General features: G+C 53.4%; 2 protein-coding genes across 2 annotated transcripts; one reads left to right on the forward strand and one right to left on the reverse strand.

Annotated features, from left to right (window-relative positions):
- The first annotated feature begins 3,533 nt into the window (after window positions 1–3,533).
- MYL2 (myosin light chain 2) lies at window positions 3,534–8,298 on the forward strand. Its single transcript, XM_030025505.1, has 7 exons — window positions 3,534–3,747; window positions 4,719–4,808; window positions 5,509–5,584; window positions 6,485–6,589; window positions 7,728–7,803; window positions 7,887–7,935; window positions 8,065–8,298. The coding sequence occupies exons 1-7, from the start codon at window positions 3,640–3,642 to the stop codon at window positions 8,161–8,163; spliced, it is 603 nt and encodes a 200-aa protein (XP_029881365.1). The 5' UTR covers window positions 3,534–3,639; the 3' UTR covers window positions 8,164–8,298.
- A 644-nt stretch (window positions 8,299–8,942) lies between these two features.
- On the reverse strand, window positions 8,943–15,118 carry CCDC63 (coiled-coil domain containing 63). Its single transcript, XM_030026543.1, has 11 exons — window positions 15,056–15,118; window positions 14,711–14,874; window positions 14,369–14,558; window positions 13,127–13,246; window positions 12,461–12,642; window positions 11,731–11,912; window positions 11,023–11,243; window positions 10,473–10,547; window positions 9,887–10,079; window positions 9,292–9,489; window positions 8,943–9,100 (listed from the first exon to the last, which is right to left on the reverse strand). The coding sequence occupies exons 1-11, from the start codon at window positions 15,116–15,118 to the stop codon at window positions 8,985–8,987; spliced, it is 1,704 nt and encodes a 567-aa protein (XP_029882403.1). The 3' UTR covers window positions 8,943–8,984.
- Between the last annotated feature and the right edge of the window lie 10,458 nt (window positions 15,119–25,576).

Below are 25,576 nucleotides of genomic sequence, written 5' to 3' on the forward strand. Positions count from 1 at the left end.
TGAAACCTTCTGAACACCAAGGGGAGATGGATAAAACCCTCCAAAAGCTCCTGAAGATGCTGCCAGCAGAAAGGGGCTGCGGGGGGGGGGAGTGTGATGAGCAAGGGGAAGCCCAAGGAAAGGGAAGGATGCTCCCAAACCCCGTGCGATGGGAACTGAGGCACACAGATGCGGCTGCGGGCACAGAGGCTGTCCGTGGCAGAGGGCATGGGCTTCAGCCACCAGCCAGCACTGGGACACGCGGGCCATCCCCACAGCCCCCCTTGGTGTGAGCACCGGGGACGGGGTGGCCACCACCACCGGCTTAAAACTGCAGCTCTGAGCTGCACAGGAATCCATCTTTCTACCTTTAATAAGCTTTCTCCCTTTAAAAATAATCATTACCAATAAACAAATATACCAGCCAGTGTATATAAGCATCAAATTAAGTAGCTACATGCATTTGTTATATTTGATATAGCCTTGTTAACTGGAAATTCCTAGGTTTGGAATATGTATTGATTTCAGCAAACATATATTATTTTACTGTAAGTACCAACAGCCATTGTAGTTAATATACAACAGTTTAATTTAAAATGCATTAGTTTAATAAAAATGCATAAAATAGAAGAGAATTGCATTAGCTTCAATAAAAAATTCAATTTCATAAATATTATCCAGTGTTAAAATGCATTGATTTCCTGGGAAAATGTATTGGTCAAAGGTAATTTACATTGGTTTGAATGGGAATGTACCAGCGTGTATACATATGTATTAGTTTAGTCAAATGTATCTGATCGCAGAAAAAAATATCGGTTGGAGCAAAAGATATTCATAAGGAAACCGCAACAGCGTGGAGTGAGCGGCTGCACAGGCTGGCTCTGGAGCATCCCGGCACACTGACGCAGCCATGCTTGGCCAGCTCTGGGGCCGGGACACCCCAAATAGGCTCTGTCGATGTCCAGACTCTGGGCTACCTGTGGGCACGATGCTGCTGTGCTCCCTGGGACGAAGGGAGCCTGTTATCGGCCACGGGCAGGACTTGGCTCGGGCGCAGGCACGCGTCTCGCTCAGGCAGAGCACGCGCCTTGAAAAGAGCAGGGGTTAATCAAATCCTTTTGACTCCATTTTTTATCGAGCTCAAGAGGGGCTGTCCTATTAATTAGAAAGGCTTTTTCATGTAAAACACAGGCTCTTTTGCAGATAAGAAGGGACGATGCTCGATTTTGCCATGGCACAGATACATGTGTTATTCCCTGACATCCATTCACAGGCTGCAGCCACTTCCCAACAGCTCTTTTGTTCACTACAGAGCTCCATAGGTGTATACGTACATACATATATATTTAAAGCACTAATTTTTTTACTGGATGCAAGTCCCCCAATATCCATAGCAGGAAGGAAAAGATGTGCCCGGAGCTGCCTCCATCCCCAGGCAGGACCAGGGTCCTCACGAGGGGGGCAGGATCTGGCCGATGCAGTACAGAGGATTACGTCTGACGGCGAGAAGTGAGCAGCGGAGCAGATGCACCGTCTTACAAATTACGGCAGAAACACAGGCAGCCATCTGCACCCCATCCCCAGCCAGGATTTCGGTGCTGTGCTCGAAGCCGGCCCCTCAAAGCCCCCAGCCCAACCACAGTGTGGGCAACACTAGGAAGAGACTGAGGTCTGACCTCTTCCAGGCTGGGCAGGCAGCAATGGTGCTTCTCTCCCCACCAAAAAATATTCCGGGAAATCTCTGCGGCTCCAGGGCTGCCTCCCATGCCACCAGCCATGCCCTGGCATGGACACGGAGCCAGGGACGGGCAGTGCTCAGGCAGCGCTGGCGGCTCCACGGCCGACCGGTCCCGTTAAACTGCTACACATCACTTCCCTGATGCTTATGGATTTTTCCTTAATGCCGCAAATTAAGGTAATTGGGCTCGGTTGGCCGATGAATCCAGCTGAACTTGGCAGGAGGAGGGAGCGTCCGTGCCGAGATTGATCCCGTTCATCCCCGGCTGTGCCCACATGCCCAGGGCTGGTCCTCACCCCAGCTCTGCCCCTTGGCTCTCTTACCTGCCCTTTTGCTCAGACAGACCCCAAAACCCATCCTGAAATCCCTTTCCTCAGCTGCAGCTTCATCCAGACGAGGCGGTCATTCTTGGATCAGGAGTTTTCTCCTCTCCAGGCACTTTTCCCTATGCATTTCCCTGCTGCCTACTTAAATCCTCCCTGTAATGGCATCCTCGCTGGCTTGGCCGTGGCAGCTGGGCGTCGAGGTGCAACCGAGTGGCGAGTGCCAGGGATTAAACACGATATTTGTGTCCTCTGGGGGAAGGAGGGCAGTGTCTGGGCAGAGCCTGGAGCTCCAGGGATCTGGTTTCACGCTCCCTTTTGTTCCCAGCCCTGTCCCAGTCCTTCCCCACTCACCCACCAGCCTCCTCGGCATGCGGAGGGGATGATGCCGGGGCACGCAGTGTGGGCAGCGAGGCCGGCAGCCCCCCCCACGCCCCAGCCATCAGGTCAGGGCCATGCCAGGCAGGGCAGAGCTTGGGGGGCCACGGTGGTGGCTGATAGGCATCGTTGTGCTGCCAGCACCATTCCCACCCCAGCACGCCTACGGCCCCAGGGCAAGGCAAAGGGGAGGGGAGGTAAAATTAAAAGGCTAAAAATACTGAAGACAAAACAGAACTGCCCCAATCGCCAGTGGTTCTGCTCTGTGAGGGCGGTGGGTACAGGTCTTGGACCCGAGCAGAGGCTTTGTAGGATTGCTGCCTGCCTGCCTGCGGGTTCAGTGGCTCCTGCTGCAGAAATGCAGCCTTTGGCCAGGACGGCCGTGCCGTGCCCAGGCTGGTGAGCTGCGGCAGCTGGGCAGCGTGAGTGCTGGTGCTCCTGGGTGCTGCAGGATGTGGCCCCGCACCGGCTGCCAGAGCCTGGAATGGGGAGAGTTAATTGTGTGTGTCTCGCCCGGACGAGCAAGTGTGTGGCTTAACTGGGTGACAGGTGCCTCGGTGGGGGGTGACACATGAGAGAGGAGCCCTGCGTGCCTGCCCGACTTTGCAGGAGCTCAGCATCCGCCTCCGGCCTAGTCCTGGCACTCTCGGATGGGGCACTGCATCTGAGCTGGCGCGGCGGCAGGATGGTCCCCTTCATCCAGAGATGGGGTGGCCGGCAGCCTCTTCTGCTCTTCAAGCATCACAGGTGATGGGACCCCATTGCACCCAGGACAGCGGGGCTCTTCTGCCTCCAGCAGCCAAGCAGCACCCAGCTTTGTCATACCAATGCTGCAATGGGGTACGAAGGCTCCCAGAGATTCCTGGTAGGACCGAGGTGAAACATCCATGTCCCAAGGCTTGGGGGACTGTAGCAGGGGGTCCCCCCAGGCTAAGTCCTCCCTGCATGTCCCAGCGAAGGGGAAAAGCCCAGCTGCAGCCCGAGTGACAAACGCAGGTGGGATTGCTCCTGTGTAGTCCCCGCCATGGGTCAGCATCTCCAGTGTGGGAGCTGCGGGGCCGCCTGGCACTTCATTAACCTTGAAACCGTCTCTGGCTCACATGTCACGTCAGCCAGTGACAACAACAAGCTGCTATTCCAGATTAGAGAGAGAGGGACAGAGAAAGTCAGAGACAACAGGGTTGGGGGTGGCTAACTTACCTATTACAGCCAAAAGTGGGCATGAGGTTATTTTTAACCCAGAGTGGGATGTATTTATTGTTTCAGCCCAGGGGAAGCGAAGGACTGCCTCTGAGACACTTCTCACAGCAACATCGGTGTGAAGCCATGGTGAGTACAGAGAGCCCAAAGCTCCAGCGGGAAAAGGCAAAATCTGTTAGCTTTTACACCAGGATAGCTTTAAGAGGCAGGGAGCAATGGAGGTGACAGGGATTTGACGGCCAAGGGTCCCTCCTGCCCTGGAAAGGGGGTGAGCAAGCCATCTGGCTGCATCAAAAGCATCCCACGGGGAACACAGAGGTGTCTCCCACGCTAGCAGAGCTTTCTAACTGAGACAGACTGCTTTGGGGTCCAAATGCCATCTTTCTGCTTTCCCTTCCTCTATGCAGTGAGAGGAAAGGCTGTCGTGTCCCCCAAAATCCTCCCGCTCTGCCTCCTCCTTGCAGACCCCCCCAATTAGAGGGAAAAGCTGGCGGAGCATGCGGCTGGACCGAGGGACAGTGGGCAGGGTGGGAGGGTGAATGGCTCTGTCCTCCCCTCCTGTTCAAAAGACACATCAAGCCATTTTTGGTTGTTTCAAGCCTCAGCACAGGAGAAGGCAGATTTTTTTAATAAGCAAACATTTCGATAAGTGCTGTGTTCTTAGCAAGAGACAGAGAAAGGTAAGGAAGCAACTAACAACTACAGCCCTTGCATGCAACCTCAGCAGTGCTCCCAAACCTGCGTTTCCACCTGGGGAGATCTCACCCCAGTGCCGATCCTTTTATCTGCCATAGCCTTTGGTGGGGAACTGATTTCCCAACTCATCTTTCTTTGGACCTATTTGCCTAAATTCATTGGGAAAGCAAAGATGGAGCTGTAATTTAAGCAGGCATCTTAATGTCCTTCAGTATCTTGGAGGGTCACATGTGCCCAAAGCTCCTGAGCAATGCACGGGAAAACCACCAAGCACCCAAGTGCAGTGGCAGCACTAGCCCAGAGCTACTGTGAAGAACTCACGACTAAGAATAGGGTAGTTTCATGCTTTTATTCCACACCATAAAAAGCCAGTGAGTTAGTGATACATACTTGAACCCCTGCAGGCACCCAAGAAAGCCAAGAAGAGGATTGAAGGTGCTAATTCCAACGTCTTCTCCATGTTCGAGCAGGCCCAGATCCAGGAATTCAAAGAGGTAGGTGGGTTTGGTAGAAATGACTGAGGGTCCTTGATGCAATGTGACCTTCAGCTCTTTCCTCAGCGCTTTCACATCGGTGACAGCTGGTTTGCGACAAGAGGCAGCATGGCTGGTTTTGAGTCGTTTTATTTTAAAAGTGCGAATAACAACTCAGTGACATTGTTAAATACGGCATCGCCTCAAAGCTTCCCAGGAGCCTGCACCCCACAGAGGAGCCGGCAGCATCCAGGAGAGCAGGAGCACATCTCCCAGCTAGCTCCCACCCACTGTGCCCGGAGCTTTTCATGACTTACCCCCTGCACGGCTGGCACATGGTCCTGTGCAGATCCCAGTTACGGGGATAACTGATCCTAGCTGGGGGAGCTGATAGCTCAGGCTGTCCTCCCTTGTTGGTCTCATCCTGGGGTGACAGGGCTTTGGCCAAGGGGAGGATCTGTACGGCATTAGGGTTTGGGCTACTGTAGGAAGCTATCACCCTGCATCATCGAAGGGTGCAGGGGTCAGGATTCCTGCTGGATTACGGTGATGGTTGTTGCTCCCTCGCTGGGTGAGGACCCCCAGAGTCCCATCCTGGGAGAGCTCAAAGTGCCCTTGTCCCATCAAAGTCAAAGGGAGGAGGAGGAGGGTACTAAAGCCTTTGCAAAGGGCAACAACTCTCCCTCTCCCTGTGCTCCCTGCTCTCCTCCTGTGCTTCCAGGCATTCACCATTATGGATCAGAACCGGGACGGCTTCATTGACAAGGCTGATCTGAGAGACACGTTTGCTGCACTCGGTGAGCCCCCTTTTAGGACCCTCCCCTCCCCTACAGCTTCGACAACATTAGACCTATTAAGTAAGAAACCAGCTGTGAGCCCCCATTTAACCAAGCCCCAGTGGTTAACTGGATCTCCTATTTTGCTGAAAACCTCCCAATCCAAAACCACTTCTGTTAGCCGGTGAGATCATATGTGGGGTGACTCAGAGCAGCTCCCGCAGCAGCGGGTGTTTAATCCTGTAGGTACTAGAGGAGAGCCAGCTCCTGGACTATACACAGCCAAATGCTCCCTGCCTTTGTATGTGCTAAGCAGCACCTGGCTGTGCCCATCCCACAGCATCCCTGGGTGTATGGGCATTAGGGGGATGTATGGGATTTGTGGGAAACCATGAAGTTGTGAGCTTGGCTCTCTTATCATAGAGGCCAAGACAAACCAGCGATGGGGTCGGGGAGTCCCAAAGACAACCCAACCTCAGGTAGAAGGACGTAGGCATTCAGTCCATTTCACTTCTGACACCGGGGGCCAGGGGGAACCACAGCGCTGGTGGTTTTGACCCAAAACATCTACCGAGGAGGGCTGAAGCAGGCTGATCCATGCGGCAGTGAGGGAAAGAAGCAGCACAGCTCAGTCCTTTACAGCCCTCTTTTCTGTGATCCTGGAGCCTGAGAAACCAGAGCAGGAGATGTCCAGCCCACCTGTCCTCTGCCAGCACATGATTCTCCCATCCTCCCTTGCCGTTCCTTGTCGGAGGTGGCTCTCCATGGCTTTGCCGCTTCCCTCAGGTGGGGGAAAAACCTCCAGGCCAAGGCTCCTGTGGTGTGTTTTTAGCCCCCCGCACATAAAGCAGAGCCTGGAGGTCTGCATGCATTTACAGCCTGACATGGACACGTGATTCATCCAACGCTGCTCTCCCCTAGGGCGCCTGAATGTGAAAAATGAGGAGATTGATGAGATGATAAAGGAGGCACCCGGTCCAATCAACTTCACCGTGTTCCTCACCATGTTTGGGGAGAAACTCAAGGGTGAGAGGGCACCCAGGGAGCTGGGGGTGGTTGATGGGCACCCACACCATCAGCAATATCCTGTCCCACCTGGGGAAGCCACCCAACTCTCAGGGCCTCCATCACCCTTCCAGGCTCCTTGGAGGCCTCAGATGGGAGTTGCTAAAGGAAAGGCAGGTGGCACCGACTGCCATACTGCAGTGTACAGAGCCCACGAAGTGAGTCAGAGCAAAGATTCCTCCCACACCACGGCCAAGAGGTGACACCTGGGGACAACAATGGGATACTTGCAAAATTATCTCCCTCACCCATCCCTCGCACATCCCTTAGTGCCACCTTCTCCCAGTGGCATCACAGGGACCCCCCCAAAGACAGAGGCTTCAGTGGGACCATCACCAGCAACAGCCTCTCTCCCCAAGAGCTCCAGTCCTTGTCCTCCAAATCCTGGACTTGGGCACTCTCCCTGCCTCCCCATCCCGAGACACCACAGATAGAACAAACTCAGAGTCACGTACCCTGAGCAACTGTCCCCAGGGAGGTCCCTGTGCCTCCAAACTCATGCTGCCTTCCAATACAAACAGTCCCAAAGGCAGTTGGGGGGGTATGAGCCGGCCTCTGTGTCCCAGTTCCCCCAGCCATATAAAAAAAACAACAGGCTGTGATGCTGCTGTCCCCATAGAAAGAGGGGATGGGACATCTTGCATTGACTCTGAGCCTGCTGACACCAATGGCAGCACCAACAGCCACCCTGGCAAGGGCACTGGCTACAGCATGGCTTTGACCCAACGGCCCCATCGGCTGCACCCTGTATCATTTACGCAACCCAAGGCATGCAGCCTCCCTGCAGATCTCCAGGAGGCTACACAGCCCCAAGGGCCTGTGCCTGGAGCTCTATAAATACACCCGAAAGATTAGATAGACGCTGGCTGCCAGGGCAGTGGTGACACAGCCTGCTTTGTGGACGCACCACGACCCTACATCTGCTCCTCTTCGTGCCAGCACTCGTGCTCGAGGCCCCAGCTGCAGGGTTGGCATTCCTGCAGGGCCTCCTGCTTCCCAGCCTGTACCCCATCTCCCTCCCAAAGGTGGGGGAAAGCAGGAGGCTGCAGATGGCTTCCTTCTCCACTGCCTCCAATGGCCATGGCCATGTCACCCGCAGGTGCTGACCCAGAGGAGACGATCCTGAATGCGTTCAAGGTGTTCGATCCAGAGGGGAAAGGCCTGAAATCTGCCTAGTGAGTGCAGGGGTGTGCAGGGGAGGGGGGCAGTCATCCCCACCGAGGCCCCCCTGGTCCTCACCATACTCTCTTGTTTGCAGCATCAAAGAAATGCTGATGACGCAGGGCGAGAGGTTTTCCCAGGAAGAGGTACGAGCTCCTTCCCACCCTCTGCCAGCCTCCCACACCCTCCATCCCGACAGGCCCCCCAGCCCTCCTCCCAGCCCCAGCCAGAAACCCCTTCTGGGCTAACTTTTCACCCTGGCTCTTTCCCGGCAGATTGATCAGATGTTCGCAGCCTTCCCTCCAGACATATCTGGCAACCTGGATTACAAAAACCTTGTCCATGTCATTACGCACGGCGAAGAGAAGGACTAGCCCACGCTCAGTGCTGGGGCTGGAACCATGAGATTGCCTCTCTCTAGGTCACACGGGGGGGTCCCTTTGCCCCTCCCTCTGGGGAACACATAAATGGCATCTGCATTAAACTGCCTTTTGATGAGAGGAAATCCAGCCGCTGGTGTGAGCAGTGCTTGGCCTTGCATGGTGTGTCTGCACGGTGTGTCCGTGCCCAGCGGGAGCTCCCAGACTCGTCCCAGATCCCACTGCCCTCAGCCTCCTGGCCCCACTGCACATCACCCTTGTGTGCCCTCGGGTCCCTCTGCATCGCCATTTCCCAGGCTAGCCCAGCTCCCAGCCCCAAACAGCCTGTTTCGCACTGGGCTGTGGCTAGCAGCCATCTGGTCCCACCAACCCAGGACCAGCACTGAGCTCAGCTTTACTTAGGCAGCAGAGAGCTGCCTGCTTCTCCCAGCTTAGCAGGGACATACAGCAAGCGCTCAATCCCCCTGCATCCCCCCATACCCTCCCCAGGCCCCTCGGAGCAGGAATGGTGCAGGACTGGGACCGTGGTCCCCATCTCCTCCCTAGCAGCCACGTGATGCCCAGCTGCAGGAAGCACGTTGGGTTGTGCAACAGGGACGGCATCCTGCCGGAGAACAGCTGTTTCTGCCCCGGCTGTGGCTGTGCTCAGCAGTGGGCGAAGCCATGCCGAAATACCACCTGGCAAGGTTTTGAAGCTTGCAGAAGGCATTGGGCTCCTTCCAGAGGGGAAAGGAGATGGAATGACATCCAGGTCGCAGAAGCAGAGGGGAAGCTCAAGAGTGAAACAGTTTATTTAATTCGTCCCCGCTGGGCCCTCACACCTTAACGCCATTTCTCCCCTTCTTGCCCATGCCGGTGGCATTGCCCAGCTCCTTCTCACAGCTCTGGAGAATCAGCTGGCGCAGCTGACCATGGTCCAGCGGCACTTCCCCTGCCCAAGAAAATGGCCACCCCATCATGCATGCAGTCACAGCCTTTATATACCCGGTGGGGCGGGACAGGCTGGTTGGGATTGGCTGGGGTGGACAGGTAACAGCGGGGGATTGGCCGGACAGCCAGGGCGGAATTGTGGATTGGCTGGCTGCGTGGCCACAGCCCCTCCCTCCCACCTCCCACACTCACAGGCGTCGATGGCATCGGTAGTGCTGTCCAGGGTGGGGGGCGGCGGGCAGAGCTGGGCCCGATCCATCGGCCGGAGGAGGCTGGTGCCGTCCAGCAGCGGGTTGGTGAAGGGCTGGGCTGGATGTGAGTCGTCAGCCGACGTGTAGCGCAGGATGGACTCCATCAGCAGGAGCTCGTTGGTTTTCTTCTCCACGAGACCTGGGTGGGAAGGAGCACTGTCCCGCAGGGCCCCTGCACCGGGCCCCTGCACCAGGCCCCTGCCCAAACCCACCCCTGGCTGTTTGCTGAGCCGGGCATCCATTGATTTCCCTGAGGGAGTGCCGTCAGGCAGCCTGTATCCCCAGGGGCAAGGGCCCAAGGCTGGGTCCCACACCCAGAGCCAAGATGAGGGCTTGGGGGGCCCACTGGGATGTTTATACAGCTGGGTCAGCTCCTGAATTTGCTGGGAGTTTGCTACCCCAAATTCACATTAGGGATGCCCACGCATGACGGGGCACAGGAAAACAAACAGCCCAATTAAAACAGAGTGCAAGCAGGTGGTAGACATACAAGGTCCAGGCCATGTGGTGGGGGAAGACGGGTAGCCCTGACCCACCAAAAAACTGCATCAGGTTCAGATCTGTGATCTGCCCGTTTTCTCCGAGCTGCTTCATTATCTTTGTAGCATCACAGTTGATTTCTTTGAACAGGACCTCCATGTCGGTTTTGAGCTGGCCCAAAATTTTGCTGCTCTCTTTGCATTTGTCTTCGTACCGGTTGGCTTCCTCAGTGGTTTCCATTAGTTTTTCCTATCACCAAAGGTATTGCTAGGTGTCACACCAGCCCCCTGCTCTCCCTGCCACCCCAGTGCTGGCCAGTTCCAGTCTGGGCACTGGAGACACCCCAGGAGAGGCTGTGGGATGCTCCCATCCCTGCAGGGGAAAGGCTCTATGAAGGGGATCCCAAGCTCCCCCTGCCACAGAGGAGGCCCCAGGCGCAGGAGGACCAAGGCTGGCAGGAGCCCTGCAGTCACCATCATGCACTGGGAGACAGGGCTGCCAAAGGCAATGCAGGGCCCTTTTCTGCCCATGCCTCTCTAGCCAATGGCCAGAGCAGCATTGACAGGACCAGACCCCTTAGGACACGTGTCGGGCCAGACAGGGGTCTGCTGCCCTTGCAGAGGGAAATCCCAACCACCATACCTCCAGCTCCTTCAGGACATGAAGGCTGCTGTTCTCTGCATCTTCCTGGTCCATCATGAGGGCCATAATTTCGTTCTGTGTAAAGACAAGCATATGGAGGGGGTACTGGCTGAATGCCCACCAGATGTGCCTAACAGAGGCTGGGGCCATCCCTCCGCCCTGGAAGCAGGGACATTCCACTTGACCCCTCTGGGGACCAGTGTCCCCAGGCCAGGAGGGCAGGTGATGACCCCACAACAGGCAACACTTCTCACTCCAGCTATCCCCACACACAGCCGAGGCAGCTCTTGGCCCTCCTGGATACTGCAGTATTTTTGCTGGGTACACGGTGGCAGCATTGAGACACTTTTAGCTCTGAGAACGCAGCATTCTGTCTATTGGAATTATATTTTTGGCTACCCCTTTGCATTCCCCTAATACCACCCGTGTGGCAGGCTGTGAGCTGGGCTCTGGTGTGGGCAGTGATGCTGGACACATGCAAGAGCCAAAACCAATCCCGGCCTAAAAGCACCAGCTGAGAAAGGGGAGACATGAAGAGCCTGGAACAGACCTGGAGGTCCTTGATCCTCCGCTGCATCTTCTCCATCTCGTTGTTCAGCTCGGTGGCGTAGCTGAAGCAGGCAAAGTTCTTCTCCTCCTTTTCGATAAAGCCATTCACCAGCCGGTCAATGTCCCCATCCTCCGCCAGCTCCAGCAGACGCTTGTAAGCCACCTCCTGGCTCTCAAAGCTCTCCCCTTGGCTCCGTTTTGCCCTCTGGGCTACCTTCAAGGCTGAGGGAGAGACAGAGGACCTGGGCTGTGCATGTCCCTGTAGGCTGCCCTTTGCAGAGCCTTCCCCTGTGGGGGCTGTGGGGTTTGGCAGGGTGCTCAGGGCAGGGGGGGCAGAAGGTGTCTTTATTTCACTCAGAAATTAAGCAAGGAGCTCACAGTCTGCATGGGAATGGGACAAACACAGTGGAATCCGTCCCTGGGAGGTTAAAAGGAACCATGGTTGCACATGGAGGCAGTTCCCTGACTCCCCATCCCTCCCTCTACCCCAAGGGCACCCCAAGACACATGGGTTTGGGTGGCCTCACTTGGTTATCACTTGGACAGTTGGTTCATCCTCTTCTTCTCTAGGGCAAAGGGTGGGTGAAGGAGCCTGCAGGCGGGGGAGAGGTACTGCCTTTGGGGTACAGTGCTATAAGCAGCCCCCTTGCCAACCCTGCAGAGTCCTGGTTTGCGGTCCCAATTGTACATGGTTTCCCTCATCTGATACCTTTTTTCTTTTTGGCCTCTTCCTCCAATTCAGAGCGGTCTGTAAATTTGGCGAGCACGAAGGTTTTCAGTTTGGTCTCCTGGTCAAGGACACGCTCCTGCTCCTGCAGCTCGACATTGTACTGGACAGTGTCTTTGCTGTGTCTTTCGTTCATGGCTGAAATCCTTGCCAGAGCCTCCATCCTGCACACAGAGAGTGGCAGGTTACACCATGCGTAGGTATAAGGATTTGTATTCCTGGCCATTCCCATGCATCTCCGTGCCTGACCTAGGAAAGCCCCCGTGATGCTGTGCACATTGCCCAGCTCTCATCCAGGCGCAGCTGTGTTAGCCCAAGGCCAGCAGCAAGCTGACAGCTCTTGGTAGGCTTTTGTACTTGGACACAGCACCCAACTGTGGCAGCCAGGCTCACTTTGACAGGAGCTGCTGGCCTCTGCTCCAGGTCTGCTGCATCCCCCCATGCGGGCTCAGGTGGGACTCAGAGGAAAGAGACTGCTTCATGGGGCAACTCACCCCATCCCGAGAAACGTCTGGGATAGATGGAGTAAATCACCCTGGAGGTACGAGTCTCCCTGCACTGACCAGGCACCTAACCCTTAGTACCCAGCTCCAGACAAGAGCAGTGAATCCTCCCTCTGAAGTTGCAGTTGGTCTCTCTTTACATCCATACTCATCACTGGCATCGCCCATCGGTGCCAAGTTTGCCACAGAGGGTTCACAAGGCCATGTACCGCTGCTCGTAGGCTTGTGCGGTTTGCTCAACAGCAGTGTTCATCCTTCTCCTCTGCTGATCCAGCTTCTTATGGAGCTTCAAGTAGAAGTTGTCCAAAATGGCTTTCTGGATTCGCAGGTTTTCAATCTCTTCTCGGAGCTTGTTATTTCTGGTCAGTATGGTATCGAAATGGACAGTGACCTGGCGAGAGGGAAGCAAAATGTTTGAAGCTGGTGTGGGACTGGGGGGCTCAGGTCTCTGCTGAAAGACCTTGACCAGGGCTGAGACAAACACAGCCCAAGAGATTTTAAGTTGCCCTGCGCTATCCTCCTCCCCAAGACAGGGGAGGCAACAGTAGGCCAGGCTGATCACGGCAGAGACCAGAAGCTGGCGTTGTCCAAGGCAAGGTGGCTTCAGGCAGCTCAGTTTTATCACTAAACAGGTGCAGACCTTCAGGCTTCTTGGCATGGCACAAGTGCTGCATTTGGGTCACCAAGCTTGAAGGAGCCTTTGAGATATTCTGGGACCAATCAGGCCAGGAGAGCAAGCCAGGTGCTTTATGCAGCTTGTGTCAACCAAATGTGTTTGCGCCATTACCCTTTGTCCTGACTAAAAGGCATTTTGCACACAGGCCCCAGCGTGGCCCTGCACATGGTCTCCAAAGGTCTGCAAAATGTTTGCTTACGTTGTTTAGACGCATCTCCAGTGTCTCAATCTGCTTTTGCAGCCGTTTGCTACAATTCGCTTGCTTCACCTTCACTGCTATCTGGTTTTGCCTCACAATCTTTTTTTCAAGCTCTAGTATCTGCACACACAGAGAAGAAAAAAAAAAAAGAAAGTATAATCTCCACCCCTATGTTCTGGACTCTTGTCAGGACACTTAGCCAAAGAAAATACCCTCTGTTGACCTGAACTACAGCAATCATGTCATTAATGAGCTCACAGTTATAGAAGCAGATTTAATCCCAAAGGATCCCATCCTGCACACGCAGAAACATAAACTGTAACTAGGAATGGGTTTATTTTTGTGTCACGAAGGAAATGCAGCTGCCTCGGGAGGGAAATTCAGCAGGTGTTGAACAAGGCACAGCAGCACTCTGTGTAGAGTGGAAGAGGCAATGAGGATGCGGTTTTGGTAGTGGTATTGTGCTGGCCAGACAGGGATCTGTGCAGACCTCCCTGGGAATGAGTGGAGGAAAACATTTGCCAAAAGTGAGGAGCTGCCAGAGGAAAGAAATCCACCAGAAGAATGAAGTAGTTGGAGAACAATGAAGTGGGGGGCAGGTGGGAGAGGTATGACTCAGCCAAGAAATCCCTGATTGAAAGCTAACCCTGTTGCGGAAAGCTCTGCAGCATCTCTAGCAACTGTAATCTACCCGAGCATGTTCCCTGACTTCTGTCATGGGCAGCTTGTTCAGAGCAGAAAGCTGCAGGGACATGTCACTTCTGTAGCACTGGGTTTTCCTTGGCCTCTCACCCCACTGTTGACCAAATCCAACCAGGCTGTCCTCAGGAGAAGTGATGGGACATCCCTCAGATGTTGCTGCTCCTCTATTTGCCATGTCTTAATAAAGCACAGCAGCACAACTAAATGTTCCATTTTTGCCTCTTTTTCAGGAGAAAAAAAAGATCAAGGGAAAAGCAGAGGGATGTTGTGTGACCCCAGGCAGGTGTGTGCCATCAAAGAGGAGCTGCAGAGACCGGTGGGGCAACAAGGTTGAGAGTCAGACCTTACTTTTCTAGCCAGTGCTGCTGACTTGAATGGGACCCTGGCTCTATCCATTTGTCATTGTCATGTGCCTTTTGCCATGAGGCAGCATTATATTCCAAGGCCTGAATTAAATGCATTTTACATCGAGGAGTTTCAGCCATAGGGCTCTGCTCTGTTCTGCCATGCCTAGCCAGGGAACGGTCCAAATGCTCTTACCTGGTTGTCCAGGTCAGCTAAGAGGGCTTTTCTGTCTCTAATCAGAGAATCATATTGATATTTGGTCTGCAAAAGGCATTGGAGCTCCATACAATTTCTGTCATCCAGCATCGCATTTCTCAGGGACGTGATCTGGCTCAGGGTTAATGACACCTCTTTGTGTTCTTGAGTCAGTGACTCTATTTCTTTTCTGTAAAAACAGAACAGCAAATGACATTTAGCACATCCCACCTGCAACGCCGGAGCAGGTCCTTACCGCCCCCCATCTCAGCACCAGGCTCCCCAGATCTCAGCATGGAGGAGCTTTCCAAGCGCAATGCAGCAAGGCGAAGCTGCACTCACTCCTGAGCCTGCATTTGCTGCTTCATGTTGGCACCATAAGATTTCCTCTTCTGCACCGCTATCCGAAACTGTTTCTGCAGTCTCCTGATCTCAGCTTCAGCCAGCTTTTCTTTCTCCTTCACAGGGAATTCTGAAAGCTTCTGCCTCAAAGAGGGCCCTCCCCTCTGCCACAAAGAGGGAGAGTTTGGTCACTTGAGCAAACACAACCAGCAGTGGCAGACAGCGGAGCTCAACACAGCGGAGCGGGTTAATGGCATCACCACCTCCAGCTGTTTGTCACCACTTTCAGCTCTTCACTGCCACCTAAGATATTCATTACCACTGGCAACTCTGAGCCACACAAACCAACTCCATGAGCTTCAGAGCAAAGTGCACCAGATGCTTTGCTCCTGGGTAATCCACCCCCATGCTACCACCACTCCCCAGGGCAAGGAGGTGTTAACAGTGACCGAAATCAGTGCCTGTTGACAACGGCAGCTGAGCCACAGCCGGCACCTCCATTCCAGGACAGGGTGCAGACAGCGAACAGCAGGGCAGGGCAAGTGATGGCAAGTTGTCACCTCTTTTATCACCTGGCATGACTGCAAGGACCACGAGTCAGAACCAAACCCACCCATGCTGGGGATGTGTACGAACCCAGCTGACTTCACCCAGGAGCAGAGCAAGAGCGCTCACATCCCCAGCTGTGGGAAGGTCAGCTTCTAGTTGAGAAACTGCCTAACAGGTAAGCACTGAAGCTGCAGCAGTTAGATCCACCACTACCTGTGTCCTCAGCTGACCCATATTCCCCAACCCTGCCTCCCCCAACACCCAAATCTCAGGCCACAGCCTCATCCCCAGCACAGGAGGGCAGGCAGAATCAGCCCCACCACAAGCCAACACCTTGCTGGCAAAAGAAAGCCTGGCTCCCCACTCCCTGTCCAGCTCACCACACTGCAGCATTTATTTCTGCAGGTGAGATCCCCACAGCAGATCGTGCATAGCACCTGTGGAGAAGTTCAGCTTTGGGTTGTGCTTCAGTTTTTACCTTTGAGCCCCTCATTTCTTCCAGCTAACTCCACCAGTTGCTCTACAGACGCCTTGGGAAGGCGACAAGGAAGCCTCCACGGTGTCAGGCCTGCTTTCCAAAGGGAGAAATGAAACCTGGGTAAGGGGGTGGTTGTGTCCCCCTGCCCATCCCTTAGCACCCACTTGCGTGTTTGGCACATGAGGAAACCATCACAGATGGCTGCACGATGAATAAAAGGAGAGCATTTGTAGTGATGTCATTGCGAAACACGCTCCTCTTACTGAGTTTATAAGTAGGGGAAGAACAGATGGTTTGAGCTATTCCACCCCGTTCGGTACCTGGGTTTCCATAGAAATCCCAGCTAGGCAAGACCCCCGTGCCGGCGGGCAGAGCCCCTGGGGAGTGTGAGTGGGGGATATTGCCTGGATTCAGCCCCTGTCCCGCTGCAGCCCAGGAGGGCACTGGGGCTGACCCCACAGCCCTCACCCCCAAAGCTGGTCCCCAGCAGCCCCACCGCAGCTGCATGGGCTCCCCTGTCTCCCCCCCCAGTGCTGCTCACCCCACCACCACAGGGTGCTGTAGTTCCTCTCCAGCCAGGGGATGGGACCGTGATGGCAGTCAGGTATTCTCCAGGAACAGCCCCTATTTCCAGTGGGAAGCGCAGGAGGGGCGAGAGCCCAGCAGGGAGCCGGTCCCCACTCCCTGTCCTGCACCCTGCACTGCCCCTGGCTCCGTGGAACAGGCACTGGCCTGGTTGCCATGACAGCGTCATCACACCTGAGTGTGGACCGGTTCTCCATGGGGACCGTGACTAAGGAGGATGGAGGGAGGGGATGGCCGGGGCCATGGGGAGTGCTGTGAGCCCATGCTACATGGACCAAAGTCTCCATGCCCAAAACCAGCCCTGAAGCATGTGCTCCGATGTCTCTCTAGCTGCGTGTCCACAGCAAGCAGAAACCCTCATTTTACTGGTTCTTGCTTCCCTTTGCAATGTTTTAATCATCCCATAACCTAGGACTTTGAAGCCTTTCACTCCAACCAGAGAGCAGCACCCAGGCTTTTGCTGTCCCCAGCAGCACTTCAGGGCCACAGAGTTGCCGTTCCCTCACCTTCCTTGCCGGTCCCACAGCCAGATCCTTGGGCTTCCTACCTGGTTTCTATCTGTTTTGCTCATGGAGAGGCAGCAATCACCACATCACTGCCATTGCCCTCAGCATCCAGACACCCTCGAGGTGCCTGCCATCGTGAGAGCAGCAATGGTTGGCACTGCCAACCTGGGAAAGGTCCCTGGGGACAGACACTGTTTAGGCGGCCAATATAGGGGTCAAATTGAGGATTCACGCCTGCTTCTCTCCTTTCCAAGTAGGGAAGCACACGGGAGCCTTGGGCTGAGTCACAAGAGCCATGATAATCCCTTCCCCATAAGCTGGAGCACGTGGCCGGCTCCTTCCCAGGGACTTGGCAAACCCTGAGATCCCTGGAGGGCAGAAGCACGAGACAGCACTGGAGGCTGCAGCAGGGCTTTGTTTTGTAGCCCTGGTGTTGCTTACTCAGCTCTGGGATGAAGGGGAATAGAGATGTGCTGAAGGTGAGCAAAGGGCATCTGCGTCCCAGTTTGCAGGGCTGCGGCGAGTTCAAGGCGATGAGCAAAATACCCAACTAGCACATCACTCTTGAGGCTGTGCCTCCCCATTATCCTGGAGACTTTGATGAGCTAACAAGCCAGCCATCAAGTTCCAGGCCAATTCACAGCCAGATGGGCTCTGAGGATGCATTTAATTGGCAATGATTTTCATGTCAGAAAGCAGAATGTGGCGTTAGATAAGAAAAATCGCAACCAAGGGCAGAGCGATGCTGGGAAGGCACCAGAGCCTGAGGGTCCCGCCAGGGCCGGGGGAAGGTCCCAGAGCTTTTCATGCTGTTCCTGCATGATCGACAGCTCCGTGGGATAATAACAACAACCTCTCCAGGGATGAGGTTGTCACTGTCTCGGTGGCCCTGGCTGTGTCATACTGCAGATCCCTTCTCTCCAGTTTGCTTCTCTTCACCCTCAGCAGAAACAGGGCCAAACCTCCAGTTCAGAATAAAGGTAGAGCTGCAGGGGTGGACATTATTTTTCCAGAAACAATGCCACTGGGTGGCTCAAAAGACTAGTCCAGCCTCAAAATACAGCCTATATTGTCTGTCGTTTTTGTGTTCCTTCTCTATGGACCAATTCTCAATTGTTTAGCAACAAACAAGTCAGTAGATTAAACTATCGAGGAGGGATCTGATTTGGTAGAGTCTGTGTCTGTCACACTCATTGCAGAAACATTTCTTTTACTAAAGGGGACTGTTTTCACCCAAACAATGCTCAACTGTCAGAATTGCTTTAAATGAGGGTGACTTCATTGTCTGGATGGACCTTTAAGCTGTGGCTGAGCAGAACAGTAATCAGAGCAGGATGAGATTGTCTGTAACATCTGAATCCAACGAATCTCCATCTTCTGGGAGAAAGAGAAGAAAAGTGACTTTCTATGCAATTTTCATCTTAACCCATCCTCCCTGATTTAATAGGCACATTTAGCACTGATTGACATGGAGAAATTATTCCTTCAGCTGCAGATTTGGGGTCTAATTAAAACTACTTGTACTATATTAAGGGCCAAATTCTGATCTGTGCAAGCAGCATAAATCTGTCCTGATTTCAGCAATGATTTCCCCACTTCGCTGGGTCCAGTTAAATGGTGGCTGCAGGGGATGGTCAGAGCTGGGCTAGCTCTGATCTGAGCTCACCTACCCCGGAGCATCCCATCGACGTCAAAGAATCTCTCTAGGGTAAACTAGAGAATCAGGCCCATATTTTCATGTAAATGTAATACATTCATGTTACTTAATGCCTATTTATAACAAATCCAGAACTTAATTCTACTTAACCCGTCTTCGGTGTTTGACACATGAAATCTGTGAGTCAGAGGACTATATATGGAACTGCCAAAACTTTTTTTCCCTCCTCTAAAAGCCTGGATTAAATCATAATCAAACTCCCGTCAGCTCCAGCAGCAGCGCTGGGAGGAGCAGGAAGATGCTGACAATTGCTAAGGCAGCTGGTGATGGGGAAAGATCTTCTCAGCCAGCTGTCTGATGGCAAAACCTTACAGAAGGGTCCTGAATTCAGACACACACTAGGTCCATTTTCAGTGAAATGTCATTCCCTGGACCTGGAGTGATACTTTGGCCTCATGGTGTCACCTTACCAAGATTTTGCATGGGAATGGCCTCCCATAAGCACATTCTCTGCCCAGATTTTTATATCTTTGTTCCGATGAATGGTTATCTTCATACATGCATGAACCATACCAGCCTTCAATGGCCAAGACCAGTTTTGGCCCTAATAGCACTGAAAACACCTTGAGAGTTGTAGACCTACAGTCTTTTGCAAGTGGCCTGAGTTTTGCTCCATGTGTTTCTTATACAAAAGGTTTCTTTCAAAATACACACCATCTAGTCCTCAAACGTTGAGCTGTTCTGTCCCTGCATGATATCGCTGCTTCTTGCCTGCCCTTCCTCAGCATGCACCCTTCCAGGAGAGAAGGCTCTCATGCCCAGCATCTGAAACAACACTGCAAACTTCTGATGCTATTTTCTTTATTTAACACTTAAAGTCTCAACAGAATGAGAGCCAATTATGCCAGACACTCTACAAGCATGCAGGAGGACATTCTTCTTACACTGAAAATTTACAGCATAAAAATAAGTGCATATCCACCATTAGAGACAACAAAATAGCACAAAAGTAACTGGTTTTCACCTCTGGCTATGTTTTTCCTGACAGCTTGAGACTGCAGCAGCAATGGCCTCTAGGTAGCAGGATGGGATAGAGACATATCTGTATGGGCACATGGCTCCAAGTTTTAAGAGTAATTGGTATTAAGTAAGGGGAGAGGAGTTTGTTTGCTGCCTCCTCAGTTACAGTGAAGAGGAATGACAGCTGTAATTTCTCTTCACTCACAGAGGAAATTGTCATCATAATTTCCTGCAGATGGGTTTCTTCTGAATTGCTGACACCAAGCAAATTGTGATTTCCAGCACTGAACTGACTCCTTTGTGGCATTACTCGGTATTTTTAAAGGGTCATTTTAAGAGCACATTCCCCAGGCCTTGACTTTGGGAAAGTAAAACTCTTTTCCACTGCAGGCTCAACCCCTCTGGAGGAGCCTAAATAACATGGATTTGCTTCATCCCTCTGTGTTAACTTACAGACGCCTTTGACTGCAGCAGGTACACCGTGCTGAATTACTGCTCAAAGGCTGCTGCCGCGGGTGGGAAAACGCAGAAGCAAAATAGCTGAGGACGCACTGCCGTCTGAAAGCAAGAAAAGACCTCTGAAAATTTCACTGGCCTGAGGTCAAACCTGCCACGTAGCAAGCACTCATAAGCTGCGGGAAGATTTTAGCTAAAGCAAGAGAAGAGAACAGAGGACTCAAGGACAGAGCCATCGCAGAATCTGCTGTCACACAGGGTCTTGCCTGACCGGGACCAGGGTTCTCTGGGCAGAGATATTTTTTTTGCCTGTGATTTAGGCAAAGCTGCACAAAGTAATGCTCTTAACAGGGCTGCAGATCCTTCAGCAGTTTTGGAGGATCACAGCCATTTTACAGCATAAAACCCAAGCAGGTGGTAGGGTTTTTGCTCAGGGGTGGGATATGCAATGCAATAGCTCTGAAGGTCCAGCAGGGTGCTTGGCTACAGCTAAGCTGAGCTAATAAATTCCCACCATGACCTCCTGGATCCCGTTCTTCCCCAGGGAAGTCTGTTGGCAAATCTCGATGCTGTGCTGGAAACCCTCCATGCCAGATCTAGTTGGAGAGCACTTGGAAGAGGGTTGAGAGGGCGATCTGTGGCTGAGAAAGCAGCACATCATGGTGGGAGTCAGGAAGGAAAGTCCCTTCCCCACAGGACCCAACAGCTCCGTGTCAGCTCTGGGCAGAGCTGGGCAGCACGGGAGAGTGCAGCAGGTACAGCCTGTTTTGGAAGAGCTATTTCCAATTAATCATTCCTGATTACCATCCCGTGCAATGCTCTTGATCAGGACTAAGAATACTTTATTAGTTGAGCACTCTCTGGAGGTGGCTTAAGGCAACTGAGGATTTGCCTATATAAGATCACTCAGGGAAACTATTTTGAATTAACATTTAAAGGCAATTAATTAAACTGCTGTATGGTTGTTGTGCACAATCTGCATTCAGTTTATCTTCTTTCACTTTTCTTTTCCAAATCAAATGAAGGCCACTTAATCTCTGGTTTGGGCACAGGAGGAAAGGATCCTGGGGGAGCCCAGAAGCCCCAAGGAAAGCAGGACAACTGAAATAAATCTGCCTGGAGGAATTGCACCCCAGGTCCAGCCTGGCATGATGTTGATATGGACAGTCCCAGAGCTTTCTGTCTCCCCAGTTTTGGCTTTATGGGAGAGGTCTGGGCATTCTGGGGTGTCCCCTTCCAACAGCAATCGCAGCACTGGGCAAGAAACGGGGTGCACCAACTGCTATCCTTCTGGCTAAGTAATGTTAATGCCCGATTAATTAGGTGACAGTATGAGACAGTAAAGTGCATGGTCAAATGCAGGCAGATGACCTGAGGTGGATCAGCAGGGTTTCCCTGCCCAAGCATCGGCGTGGCAGCTGCGCTGCTGGAGCAGAAAGCTGTGGACAGGGCAGCGAGCAGGTCCGTGGGATGAGGCAGAGCAAGGCTCCTTCAGCACAAACCTCCCTGGAGAAAAGTCAGCCCAGCAAAGCCACTTGCAGCCTTTTTATTTGATTTAGCACATGTCTTCTAGTAATTACCCTGTCTTGGCCCTGCCATTTTTCTGAAGCAGAATTTCAGACCAGCATCACGCCGAGAATAGCCACTTTCCCAGCCTACCGCCGCCACTGCAGCCCTTCTCTGGAGAAGGAACAGATTGTTCTGAACAGTCTGGTCCATTTCCCATTTCTACGAGCTGGCTGGATTTGCTGTTTATTGCCACTCACTCAGCAACTGATCTTTTGCAAGATAGCAGCTATCAGTTGCCTCCCCTCCCGTCAGCCATTGCTTCATGCCCCTCACTGCAGGTCCAAGGCTTTATAAGGGACAGCAGCTGATTTTTGTAACAGGCAGTTGTTACTCAAGAGTCAATTTAAATTGAAGCTTTAAAATAGAAAATCCCAAGGGTTCACGTTGCATATTTCTCTTAGTGGAAATCTGAAGCAACTCCCAAGACAATGCAGAGGTGACACTAATCAAAGTTGGGTTATAATGAGTCTTCCTGGGTGTTTTGCTCAATGTGTTAGCACACATTCCTGGGACTAGTTCAAAAGGAAGCTGCACAGCTTGGAGATGGGTTGGAAGAGAGAGCCCATTTCTACCCCTGCTGCTGATGGTGATTTGCCATGGGTTGGGCTGCAGGAATGGTCATCCCCACCGGCCAAGAGCATCCTGTCCCACCAGCCGAGAGTGGTCCCTGCCTTTCCCAATAGTGCCTCCCTGGGCAGGTGGAGTCAGGCTGGCATGGCCAGGAGTACTGGGCTGGCTGGGGCAGAGGGATGCAGGGATGCAGCCATCCCCTGCCTGCTCACTGCTCAGAGGGAGGAGAGGAGCAGGAGGCGGCAGAGCTGTGCCCGTTGCTTGGCAACTCCCCTACAAATCTCCATCCTGTCAGAAAACATTTTTTCCAGCAATTTGGATGGGTTTCGCAGGTGCGGGATCAGGCCTGGCTGATCAGGTGGTTTTAAGAAACCATACATTGTACCTGGAGGGGCCACACATCTGCTTTGGCCAGGCCCTGGCCATGCAGCCAGGTGCGGGCTGTGAAAGGCAGCTCCTGATGGGCACTGCACAGCAGGGAGGGCTGCAAGGTGGGTGACGAGGCTTCCCGCGGGTCCTACGTCCCCATTTCAGCCTCTGCCTAGGGACCACGATGCTCTGCATCATCCACGTCCTAGCAAAAGACAGGGGATGCAGCAGTCTCGCTCTCTTCCATCTGTAGGCAACCCATGAATGGGACATGAACCACCTCCGAGGGGGAAATGAGTGGCTGATGTGAGCTCAGGTGAGCTGCTCCCTGGTCCCACTGGCTGGGGCAGGCCCTCCATTATGTGCCCCTTGCTCTCTCTAGGTTGAGAGAGAAGCTGAACCAGGCTGATCCTGGTTCAGCCTTTGCATCCCTCCATCACTGCGGGAGCAAGCCTGCGGCAGGACCATCCCCTGCTTATCCCAGCCAGGCTTTCCTCTGACATCCCATGCTTCAGCTGTCCTTCAGTCTGTACCTGGTTTCCATAAGCCCCCAAACTGAGAGGTCAAACCTGACCTGAAAATCCATCTAGCTCTTCTGTGACTGCCCAGCATCTGCAGTCTTCACTCTGCGTGCAGAAAGAAGGAAGACAGGCCAGGCTGTTCCCAGCTTTTCATGGAGAACAGGGACAGGAGGGATCATCCTCCAAGCAAAGCAGGATGCTGGGGGCCACGCTGGGCTTGGTGGTGGAAATACAGCTGAAGAGAAAAAGGGCAGGAGCTAAGGGAGTGTGAAATGGCCCCAAATTATTGCTGGATCCCGGCACATACAGCATCTCTGCATTTCTACTTTGCTCCTCTGCCGCTTGCATTTCCCACAGGAGATGCTCCGGGCTTTGTCACCTGCAAGCGAGCAGCAGGAGCCAGTGACGGAGGCAGCAGGTCCTGCAGGAGCCCAGCATCACCCTTACCATCCCAGAGAGGAAGGATGAGCCATGCAAAACTCCCATTAACCCCCTCCGTACTTTGGCATGTGCCAATTTTGCTGATCCTTCTGCTCGGAGCTAATGAAGGGGGGAATTTCCTCAAGGAAAACAAAATGGTCTCAGCCCGAAAAGGCTTTTGTCTTCTGGATTATTTGGTTAGGAACAGCGGCTGGAATTTTCCTCTCGGCTACACTGACACAACCCCTTCTCCAGTGTGGGAGGGGAATTTGGCCCACTGATATTATATGCCAAGTTTAGATCAGGATAATGATATACTGTTCGGGTTTCTATAGATTCTCAGGTCACTTTGCAAACATGAATTAATCTTGACAATGCAGCTGCAAAGAAATGGAGGCTTTATTGTTCCTGATTTAAAGAGAGGGAAACTGAGACCCGGGGAGTAAACGCTTTTCACAGCGTTGCAGAGAAAACAAGCGATGGAGGCTGGGAGTGAACCCAGGGTCCCGAAAGCCTTTCCGTTTCTCACAGCGCTGCAGAACGCTCCTTCCCACACAAACCCGTTCTGGAGCATCATTTTACACCAGCCCAAAATGTAACTCTCTTTTATATTTAGCTCCCAGGTTCTGTAAAGGGACGTTATATAACAGACCTCAAGTGTGGCATTTTATAATTTACCAGCTCAACTTGTGCTGCTTCTAGAAACCCGCCTGTGCAGTGTATTCCCCGGCTCAGCGCTAAGCCCTCTCCCATCTCCTTCTGAGCTGGCAAAATATCCCACCGGGCACTCATCTGCAGTTTTAAAACCCTGCAGCGTGCCATCCCCCCAGCCCCAAGATGCCATGCCATCTCTTAAGCAATTAGCGCTGTCGTCAGCTCCATTTTCATTGTTGAATTTTTTGCTCCTGCAAGAGGAAGAAAGGAGGTGGCTGGATGCGCTGCTCTCAGAAGGCAGGTGCATCCCTCACTGGTGGGAAATCCTCTTTTGGGTTGCAAAATGGTCCAACAGGCTCTGAAATCCCCAGGGGGAGGTGAGGAGGGAGGGCACTCAGGCACCTCTGCCCAGCTGGGCTCTGCAGAGAGTCCCACCCATCCCTCCGGCAAAAATTGGTGTCCCCAAAGCTGGGGGTGAGTGAGACAATGCAGCTGGCAGTCAGCACTGTGCGGGGATGGCCCCACTGCCATATGGTCCCTGTATCCCTGCTGCTCCCACCCCTGGGCATGCCAGGAGGGCTGTGGACGCCCGTGCATCAGAAATGGGGTCTTTACACCCTGGGATGCACCCCCAGGGAGAAGAAACCCAACCCTGAAGCTCCAGAGGCTGCATGGTGTCTTTGATGCTCAGCGCTCCCGACAGGCTGTCTGGTCCTCTCCAGATCTGCTGCTCCGGTCCAGTGCAAGAGCCTGACGCTTTGGGAAAGCCCCGCATTGCCGCACACACTCATCCCCACACGTGTCCTCTTTCTCTGACTGACAGCAAGTTAAGCATGGACCCACTGGAGCAGGAAGAGCATGTTGCCTAATGGTGAGAGCTCAGCCTGTTCCCTCCACCTGCAGCAAACTGGTGCTGCTTGGCTTGGGAGACAGATTTTCCAGCAGCTCCTCTGCTCTGTCAGCAAGCATCCTCCCTGGACACAGCTGGTCCTGCCAGGGGACCCGAGTCTGCCCTGGCACAGCACAGAGCAGGCAAATACCAGACCACAACTACATCGCTCCTTTCTGGTGCTGCAGCACAAGCCCAGCGTGCCAGCAGCCCGCAGACCCCTGCCCCATCCATATGTTGAAGCTTCTCGGTGCTCTGAATGTCTATTGACTAATGAAGAGTTTGGAAATCTGGGGTGTAAGGGTGAGGAGGGAAACGCCAGGATACCAGCTTTTAGGATCCAGCCCTGATGGGTGCCAGCGTCCGGCTGGGGAGGCTGCGGAGATGCATTGCGGGTTAACCACCATTGCAGGGCTGACACCTCCAAGGTGAGCTGATGCTGGCAGGACAAACACGACTGACAGCGTTTCTGGCTTAAATCCTTGCCTGCAGGCAGAGGCGAAAAGCCACGTTAAGGAGTATTTGCTGAAGTGCTGAAGCGGTGGTAGAGGAGGGCAGCCTGGCTCAGCACCCAGTGCTGCAGCCCCTCAGCCCCTCTGGTGCCATGAGCCTGCTGCTTCTGG

This window comes from Aquila chrysaetos, chromosome 9, assembly GCF_900496995.4.
Source record: "Aquila chrysaetos chrysaetos chromosome 9, bAquChr1.4, whole genome shotgun sequence".
Taxonomy (NCBI): domain Eukaryota; kingdom Metazoa; phylum Chordata; class Aves; order Accipitriformes; family Accipitridae; genus Aquila; species Aquila chrysaetos.